Source organism: Pygoscelis adeliae, unplaced genomic scaffold (genome assembly GCF_000699105.1).
Source record: "Pygoscelis adeliae isolate BGI_AS28 unplaced genomic scaffold, ASM69910v1 Scaffold14, whole genome shotgun sequence".
NCBI classification, from domain to species: domain Eukaryota; kingdom Metazoa; phylum Chordata; class Aves; order Sphenisciformes; family Spheniscidae; genus Pygoscelis; species Pygoscelis adeliae.
This window is the reverse complement of record NW_008825109.1, coordinates 15,222,738-15,233,318: the sequence shown is the minus strand read 5'-3', so window position 1 is coordinate 15,233,318 and position 10,581 is coordinate 15,222,738. Positions and strand designations below refer to the sequence as shown.

General features: G+C 36.0%; 1 protein-coding gene across 1 annotated transcript in view; it reads right to left on the bottom strand.

The window, feature by feature from the left end:
• The window catches only part of NCAM2 (neural cell adhesion molecule 2), a 156,073-nt gene that overhangs the window by 10,703 nt on the left and 134,789 nt on the right, over positions 1-10,581 (bottom strand). Inside the window, exon 16 of the mRNA XM_009327895.1 lies at positions 2,960-3,164. Within this exon, the coding sequence (XP_009326170.1) occupies positions 2,960-3,164 (205 nt within the window). The remainder of the gene's footprint in view (positions 1-2,959; positions 3,165-10,581) is intronic.

The window sequence follows — 10,581 nt, the reverse complement described above, 5'->3', positions numbered from 1 at the left end:
TGTTGGAACGTGTCCAGAGAAGGGCAACGAGGCTGGTGAGGGGTCTGGAGAACAAGTCTTATGAGGAGCGGCTGAGGGAGCTGGGGTTGTTTAGCCTGGAGAAAAGGAGGCTGAGGGGAGACCTCATCGCTCTCTACAACTACCTGACAGGAGGTTGCAGCGAGGTGGGTGCTGGTCTCTTCTCCCAAGTAACTGGCGAAAGGACGAGAGGAAATGGCCTCAAGTTGTGCCAGGGGAGATTTAGATTGGACGTGAGGAAAACTTTCTTTACTGCAAGAGTGGTTAAACATTGGAACAGGCTGCCCAGGGAAGTGGTTGAGTCGCCATCCCTGGACGTATTTAAAAGACGTGTAGATGAGGCGCTTAGGGACATGGTTTAGTGGGCATGGTGGAGTTGGGTTGATGGTTGGACTCGATCTTAGAGGTCTTTTCCAACCTTAATGATTCTATGATTCTATGATTCTAAGTCTAAAAGATTCTGTTTTTTTTTTAAAAAAAACCTGCACGTGCTTATTCACCTCTGCAAGTGAAATTCCACTTTAAGATACACAAATGGATACAATGCTCATTTCTGTAGATGATGCACTTAACTGTCATGGCTACTTCCTGTCTGTGAAAAGATTATGGATCGTAGTAGGACTGGTGGAGGGAATGGTAAGTTCTACTTGGTTTGTCTGTACATCTACAGTCTTAGGGACAAACATACATTATTGCATGACCAAAAGCCTAAAAAAGGCATTATTCGTGAACAGCATTCACATAGGATTGAGGAATTGATCAGTACAGAAAGTACAAGCTGTGTAACAATTAAAAATTCCACAGAAGGGAAAGTGATTTGTAGGAAACACGTTATGCCATTTCTGTTCCATGTGGCTGTGTGTATGTTACATGCATTGTATCATCTACATTCATTACATATGGAACATAATTAATGACTATATATATCCTACAATCAAAATGTAACAAAGAATCATACCATAAACACACTCAAAAATCCAGAATGCAGACTGACTTATTTAAAACAGGGAAATGTCAGTGTCTTTTAGGGAATGGCAGTTGGCATGAAATAAATTCAAATTTTGACTCTTCAAGCCTGTCTTGAAATTTTAGCCTGACAGTTTATTTATGCAGAGAACAGGCTAAAATAAGAACAATCCCGAATATTTTAAGATCTGACTGACTGAAGATCACACCAACAAGGAAAGAAATATAATTAAATAAGATAGTTGTGCTTGTAAAAGAAGTGTCATGGAGGAATTAATATTAAGTGACCAGCTTTATGCTTTTCTGGGACAGCATGGAATGGCATTTGGGTATGAGATGTTGATAGCAAGATATAAACTGCTGTCAAGCGACATTTGCAACTTTAGCTCCCTAGGGTCTTTTCCATTCAGGAGGGTCTGTTCACCAATTCGTACTTGGTCACTTCTTGAATGCGAAATTAAAGCATAAACTGAAGTGCTGTGCTCAATAGGAAAGGACAGCTGAGTCAGAGCCAGAAACATCACATCTTGATTCTATTGACCTGGACACGTTGGCTTCACACAACAGAAAAAATGCTGTTATTTCTTCGCTTACTGTAAGCTGTGGAGAATTAGGAAAAAGCTATTTTATGGCATAACTTCTATTCAGAAGCATTATTTGATGTAAATACTCCGTGCCTGCTTATGACTGGTTTTGTTCTATGGAGCTGTCTCCAAAAGAGTTGAGAACCCAACCAAGAAATGTAATAAAGTTACCTAAGAAAGACACAGTCTCTGAATCCCAATAGCCAGAACTAAAACCAAAAAAGACACTTACGCCTTCAATACCGACAACAAAGAAGCCTGATACAGCTATGAATAATGAGGGCTGCAAAATCTGATCTACTCTACAGGCATCTGGGGAAGGACGGGATCTGGGAACCTGCAGGAGAATGAACTGCAAGGCCTGACTACTGTGAGAGCTACAGAACACAGGAATTGGACCAGTAAATGTTATTTAAATGACCAAAGACAGCATTCTCACAAATATTACAGTGTATGCATAAGAAGTCTATCAGATGAACACAATGAGGAAATTAAGCATTTTTTTTTAGCAAAAAAATGGAACTGCCTAAAATGAGGGACCATAAGTAATCCTCTCTCCAGCTTACCTTTTGAAAACTCTGTAAATGTTGGGTCTTTAAAGTACTATTATTTTATGCAATCAGTGCTTGAACTGTTTTGCCAGAGATCTCACTATCCACTCTTATCATTTAAAGGAACATATTTGCACATAAATGATCGGTTCATTCGCATTTGTCTGACGAAGTAGCCACCACACACATGTATTTGTGAGAATCAGGATTGTTTATTCCCCAGTTATGTTTAGCAATCATTGACTGTTGCTATGAAGAACAATCACGCTCACCAGCATTTCACCCACATCCAACTCAGCACTCCTATTTTTAAAAATCAACAGTACTTTTTATTCCTAAAGTCTATGGGCAAGAAACAAAATTTTCCATCAAGTGCTATATCTGAGAAGAAAAACTCTTTCATGGATTTTCTATAATACTGTGTCCTTCACTCCCAGATTTACTGGCACTGCCACAACCATAAGATGACTTTTTGGGTATTAGCAGCAAAAAGATGGATTTGTAGAAATGGAGTTACAATGATCTGTTACCTGTTCCTTATGGACCAAAGATGTGCCTATAACTATTACTGAATTATGACTGATTTCCTTTGTGTCAAGCTGCACAAAGAGGCCGTCTTAAAGTGAGGTATGGTAAATGCCTTTTTTGTGTCCATTTTTCTTTCAAGGCAACATTTGACCACAAACAATTCTATACATTTCAAAGGAACAATTTTCCAAGTAATAGAAACATTTTATTAATTCCCTTTGCCACACCACAAAATGGCTGTAAAGTTAATATAAATTAGACAGCCAACTTTTTCTTGTAATGAAGTTTCCAAAATATGTGATTAATACTCACAAGTAAGCGGCCTTTCCTTCTTCCAGTTCTTTACTTTTTCCACTTGAACCACTCTTTTTCCCACAAATCCTCCTGGTGATGCACATTAGCAATCCACATTGTCGTACAAAGAAGCAGCTAACATCAGTCACAACCAGGATTAACAAAAGGGCTGCCACTCCCAGGCCAATGACAGCACCAAGTCCGAGACCATTAAAAAGAGTGTCTTGAAGGAAAGAAAATTAAAATTTATTAATAAAATTAATCCCAAAGAATAGCATTTTCTAAAGCTTTTAAGCTGTAGGCCAGGAGGCTAAAGGATGTTTAGAAATGAACCATTCAGAAATTAACGGAAATAAACAGTCCTGAAGATTAAGCATGTATACAACCTGATTAAAAATAAAAACCCCATCTTTTCTATATAATATTTTCCCATTGCTAAAATTCCAGTAATTGTCACAGTATGGTCACAGAGCATAAATGACATTATATAATAATAAATAACATCACATCTTAACATTCCAAGACTGAGAGTATCAGTATGCAGCCTAAGAAAAACATTTAAAATGTTCAACATAACAATAGTTGCTATAAATTGTCATAGATAGAAATTGTCATTTTCCACATTTCAAATATAATTAATTAGCAGTGCTGCTAAGCAGAATTACTGAAAGTTTTAAGAGAGTGCCAAAACAGTATTTATTCTTGTAAAGGTCATTTTTTGAATTACAGTAGAATGAAAAAGTCTTCAAAGAAGTTAATTCAAGCTATTTAATCTGCAAACAGTTGCACACACTTAGTCTTAAATAAATTAGTATGAGAAAAACTATGCATATTATTAAATGATTATAGGGTTAGGACCTCATTTTGTATAGTCTTGTACCTTGGAAATGCATTCACACACTTCAAAATAAGCATATTCCACACCTGATCTTGCTTCTGTATTTGTATTATTAAAGCTGATGCTTAGCTAATTTTACTTCATTACCAATCTCAGAAAAAATATTTTAATGTTTTGACTCGGTTGACATTTCCATAACTGACAGTAATGATACTGACTGTTTTGAATAGTGTGATTCTCAGAAGAACAACTACTGTGTTTGTGAACTCAGATGGCCCTTATAAAGGAGAGGACTTGTATCTGATCAATAAACGAGGGGAAAAAAGAAAAAGCCACCTCCGTAATGGTTCATGCACCCAGCTAAATCAAGGTGTTGGTCTAGCTCAGAAATTTGGCTAGTGACAATTGCCTTGTGTGATGCTATGTCCTGAGCAAACCCCACAGGGGAGTGGAACTGCGATTTTTGCACGTTGGTGTTGCACATCAGCATTGCTTACTTAGTGTTACCATGCCTTGGAGTGATGCATGATTCAGCAGTGCAGTGGTATGTTTCCATTTGCAGCTGTATCTATGCCTGTTGCCAAAATAAGAGCAAGATTTTTCTGACAGGAAATTACTCGAATACTGTTGTAACAGACACCAAAACATAATATAATATAACATAATATAATAGAAATGTTTTAATGGGGCCACTACCATCATCTTCCTCTTCTTTCTGTTCCACCTCCCTGATACATTGTGGACTGTTTTCAGATTAAGAATATCATTTAAGCTTTCTTATTTCTGCTTAACTAATTTTTAAGAAAATACCTATTTACCCTTTCAAATATAATTTGAAAATTATTTTCTTGAGGACTTCTAAATCAATACATACTAACAGAAATATATGCTTTGTTAGTCTGTGATAGAACTCTTAAATGGAAAAGTAAGAACCTTTTTCAAATGAAGGGGAACATTTTACTTCTTATGCAATTGGTTTCATTGTCTGTTGTATGGGTTGTTTTATTATAGAACTGTTCTTCAGAATGTTATTATGCAATAAGCCAGAATTCAATGTATATATTTACATGCATGGATAGGCAGATAAACAGACAGATACTAGTTCAAAGTTATTTTCCTTTCTTCAGAAAGACTTAAAAAACACTACGTAAATAACAAAAATAATGGCAGAGCAATGAAATTATGTACCATTTACACATTGCCCTGTCAGCAATGTTGGAAGTTAACATTTCACATGAATTCATTTTCTTTCTTTTTTTTAACATCAACATTCCTAGTTAAATATTATAATTTCTGATACATCTTCCAAAACTTACTTTATCTGTACATCCACCCATCTATTTGATGACTTCCTTTGTAAACTTCAGTCATTTGTGTTTACCAGTCTGAATTGCCAGGAAGATATAAATAGATATTTAATTCCAGTTTATTGAAAAGCTTATATGTTTCAACAGGTAGAATACCAGTAAATTCTATAGAGTCCAGTTCTAGAAACATTATACAGTGAAGTTTTCCTCTCTATACCTTCTTAACCACTAAATAGAATGTGGAGGAGAAAAATTAGGGTCTTGTAATCCATATTTTTAAAGGGATTCCGGGTTGTTTTGTTGCTCTTGTATTTTTAGGATTTTTTTTCTTTTTTTAATGCGGTGTTAAGAAGTCTTTACCATGCGAAGATTCATTTTTCACTGATGTAAACAGCATTTCCAGTGTCACTGGAACATTCTGATGTGGCAAGCTTCCCACCCCGAATGATTCAGTGACAGAAAAGCCTACACAATATTTTCACTGGCAAGTAAAGGAAATGTTTATAGTAGCAATATTGCTCCTTTGTACAATGATATTCATATTCATTTGCCATAGTTGTGGGGAAGACTTTGTTTTTAATTTTTAATCTTCTTGGTATTGGTGAGACATCTGAGACCTAAGTATTTGACTGTTACACATTTTTCTATCTCTTTATGATTGACAATTTCCTTTTCATTCAGCACTCCCCATCTTCACTATTGCCCTACATGTCCCAAGTCCTATTTTTCCTACTTGCAACCCATTTGTTCATACGGGTTTCTGTTTCACAACATTTGAAAGTCTGATTTCTTATGACTGCCAATACTTTTCCAACATTTCTTTCCTTTATCTCCCACACCCCAAAGAGTGACAGGAACGCGGTGACATTCTGCGGTGGGGCGAGGAGCATGGTTGTCATCAGCCTTCTCGCCTGTCTTAGGCTCTTTATGTACTTTCTTCTTCTGAAGACAGGCAGAAATTGGACTATCTTGTGTTTTAAAAGTACGTATGTGTGTTATGGTTTATTTTTAATATTAATGAAATATATAAAATTAATTTTTAATAAGTTAATCTATGGCTTAATTCTGTTCTTTTTTAAATTGCTGGGACTTTGTACTGGTCTATCTGCTCCTGCAAAAGGCACTTGTAAAACTAATGCCAATTACTATTAAAGCAGACTTAGGCCTATCTTGACTGCTTTCAAAAATCATATCCTAATATATCTATGATATCAAAGCAATGTGAAATTTTGTCTTAATATCTTATGACGTCAACAGAAGTACTAATTCTGTGACTGGATGAAATGTTAATGTCATTCTACATATAGCCTTTCAACCAACTTTGAAAAACACCTTTGTTATCAAAAAGTTTTGCCCTAAATTAAATTGGGATTAGCTTTACTGTGACAACTCTTAAACAGTAAAAAAAAAAACATTATAAGCAGCAATGATTTTAAATGTTTTTTTTACAGTGTTCTAGTATGTACCAAATGGACTCAAAATACTAGTTCCACTTTGTGCTCTACAACAATAAGGTATTTATACATTATATAACTTTTTTTTCTAGTTGAAAACACACATTTTAAATCATAAAAATTCAATGTTAATGTGAGATAATCAGTTCTTAACAATTTTGTGGAAAGGTTTATTGTATACCTGACTTAGTAATTTAATCATAGTGGAGCCTTTTAAAACACTACTTGAAAAAAAATAAGTGTAAGTAAGTTCCATATTTCTGAATGAGTTTTAATTATAATTTGTCAAAAATATGCTAAAATTAGAATAATATGGGTTTTGTTGTATAGAATGTGGCATAAATAATATAATACACCTTGCCATGATAATGAAGGAAACTGCCAACTTTAAACAAAGTCACTTCATTCACCCACTTCTTCAAATAAGTGCTTGCCAGTGAATACTTATGGAAATAAGATTACAAAACTTTCAGAAATGAAATTTTTAAAAAATTGAGGCAAGTTTCTATAAATGTCATGGAAAATATTGGCAAATTTCAAGTTCTCGTTTATTCAATAAGTTGTATTTCTAACTTCTAATAAAATAATTGAACATTTTTGCACAAATCATTATTTGAATGGGAAAGAGCAATGAAGAGCTTTGGCAAGTAAAACAGAATTTCCCAGTGAAGAGAACTAACTGGAAAGATCAATTTTCTGGACCCTCAAGTGTAAATTCAGAGTGAAATCCTTTAAGGAGTCTATATCCGATACTCTAAAGGGAAGCAGGTCTAAAGAGAGAGCCACCATCTAAATATGTGCACAGAGTGTACAGGTACCCTTTGTACCTGGAAAACTAAAGCTATTGCTTCTGCACAAAGAGACAGGAACTTAATATGCAACATTCATATATCCGGACTGATGTTACACGAATGTATGATGTCCTTCGATGTGACAGAATTTCTCTGTACTCTTACAGAATCACATTGTATATATTCAATTGTTGGTACAATAAAATAATAATTTCAAGCTTTATAATAAGTACTCCGCTTGAGCAGGGGGGTTTGACAAAATGACCTCCAGAGGTCCATTCCAACCTCAACCATTCAGTGATTCTAAGTTTTGTTGGAAAAAAAAAGCAAGTTAGCACCTTTTTGTGCCTTTCTTTCCTTCCCCCCCTCTTTAGCAGGCATGGATTAAAGGAAAGATGAAAGGCAGATGATTCTACACAGCTCTTAACCTTTTACAGTCATTTACATTTTTAAGGGAAAAAAGCAATGATACAAATCACTTTCCTACGCTCATAGGGTAGCACCTGGCAGCTACATTTGAATCGTTGCGAATGAGTGTGCAGGGATATTATGCATAAGTTTGTCCTTTCTTTCAGGTTAGTCTGAAGCTAAAGTAGGAACTGCTCTCAAGCTAAAGTAGTTGAAAACTATGAGCTAGAGGATGAATATGAAAATACTGCACTGGGTAGCGGCAGAAAAAAAGCATACTCTTGTTTATCATCTTCTTGAACTGCCCTGTTGTATTGACCCTTAAAAAGGCTGTCCAACCATGACGGTTATTTCTGCACTGCCTATGAATGTTGTCTTTGATTTTATATCTGATCTGGAACTTTTCTTAGAATGAAAGGTTTACAAGATGTATATACTTATTCAAAACCTCTAAAAAGATAGAAAACATAGATCTTTTAAAAATTAGTATCCACTGATGAGCATCCAAACAATCATAATGTAGTACCAAAAAGTTAAACAGCTGTACAAGGTTTTTCTACCACTTAATACTATAACGGTGGAAGGCCAAGACCATTGCTAGAACAGACACTGCCAAGCTAAAGATCTGGAGCGGGAAAAAAAAAAGATACACATCCAAACAACAAACTTATGAGAAAAACAACAATGGCAAAACCAAAAGGATTTACCAGAAATGTTATAGAATTCCAGACAGGTAACATGCATCTATAATACAGGTCCATCCCCACAAATACTATGAGGTGGGTGTTGGAGGCAGGGTATTGCAAATACTCAAAGGATGGTTCTTCATTTTATTCATTGTAATTACTCATTTGTTTCCAGATGCTTCCTGTTTTTTTTTTTTTACTCTGGGAATATAAGTACATTCAAATTCATACATAATAAGTGGAAATCATTTCTCAATTGATGGCAGCTAAAAAAGTCATTCCTCTTTTAAAAAAAATTATGTCTGATATCTGTATTTCACTGCCTTTTAATGCTTTGCATTTTCTTGTATTGAAAATGGATATATCTAAATTGTGGGACTTGCATAACTTTGCTCACTGCCTGTCAAAGCATCTTCCTCCTTCATTTTCCAACGGGAAAAGTCCAAGAGGGGTTTAAATGGAGCTGTTGTGTGCTCAAGCTCCTTTGCTGTGGGTGATCAGGATGCAAGGACTGTGTGACACCCACCAAATCTTACAAGTTACAGGTACCCAGAATGAACTCTATCTTGGGTAGCATGTGAAGGTAGCATGTACCCAGCTTTTTTAGCGAGAATGGTATGATGCTGGAAGACTATATTAATTAGAGGAGGAACCATTTCTTAGCTTTGTACAAGAGCTTTCCATTACTAAGCAATCAATTACTAAATCAATACTGTTGCAGGATCATCTTTTAAAAAAACTATTATGATTCTGTGCAACATTTACTGGGGGAATGTATAATGCAAAGAGACCATGACAGTAAGTAACATTCTTTTCTATCCCATTCCTTAATACAAAAAGATGCTAACAAGGCTATAATCGACATTAATTTTAATGCTTTTTCTTTCTCAGTGATTTTTCCTATAACTTTCTGCTAGGACAGATACTGCTGAAGGGCAGTGTACAAGCACATGAGGATCTGTGCTCTGTACTGCACGACTGAGTAATAAGTTCTGACAGATATGCTTGACATACAGCTTTGAAAAATAGGGGGACGGTATTATTGATCCTGATGTAACTAACTAGCTAAAGAGAAGGTTTCCTCTAACTCTCTTCTACCCATAAATGTCATATCTTCATTGTCTACCATCTCTAATGAAGTCTGAGCCCAATTGCAGTGGAGTTTCAATGGTTTCACTGGCAGCAAGAGGAGCCATAAAGAAAAGGCTGTATACCACAGACAACGACGCACGGAAGGGATGGGCATTCACAGTCAAGGGAGCCTGTGGTGCCACCAGGATTATCAATTATGGAGACTGAGCTACTGAAATGAGCATGTCTAAAATGGTATCTATCAGCAATGTTATGCTTTTCTGATACTTACTTGAGTGAGGGAGCTTTTCTTTGTTATGGCAGAGATCCTCTTGCCAACAAGTTTTCTGAAATGACTTTTTTCCTCTAAATTTTACAGGAAAATTTCTTTTATTATGACTCTTTCTGGGTACTGAGTGAGCAGGACTTGAGTTTTCATTTACTTTAATGGCCCTTTAAGGCATTTTTCATATGAACGTGTCTTAAACAAGACATAAATGAAATAGCTAAATAAAACAAATGTTGTAATGTAAATAGCAGCTCGAGTGTTCCTGTCAACAATGTCTCGTCCGTGTCCACTGAGGGATAAGAAGGGAAAGGAAAGAAGGCCATGTTAACTAGAAGAAGTGTGCTGAGTTGTGAAAATATTCTTTGGAGTTGTGGTTTATTATTTTTTAAGCAAAGTTTTTAAAAATTATTCCTGGCATCATCAAACTATCCCTAAGCAGCCTTCAGAAGCATTTCTAACGTGCCTAAAGAGTTATCAGGTAGCTACATATCCCTTCTTTCTTGTGTTTACTAAGTCACCATAGTAAAGAGTATTTTTTTACCATTGCCTACTTCTACGGGAAGCCCCAGAGAAAAGCGGGCAGAGAGATCCCAGCCCTCCTGTGCATTGAGCGGGGAGAGGTTGTGCAACGACGACAGCTTTGTGGAGTTTGTGGCATCAGCTCTGCACCCAGGTTTTAGAAGGCCTTGGGGAAATGAGTAAGTTTCTGTGTCCCAGTTTCCTCCATTCAAACTGACAGCAGATTTACTGAACATGTGTCTTGGAGGAATTTCTAAGAACCTGTGCAGATTAATTA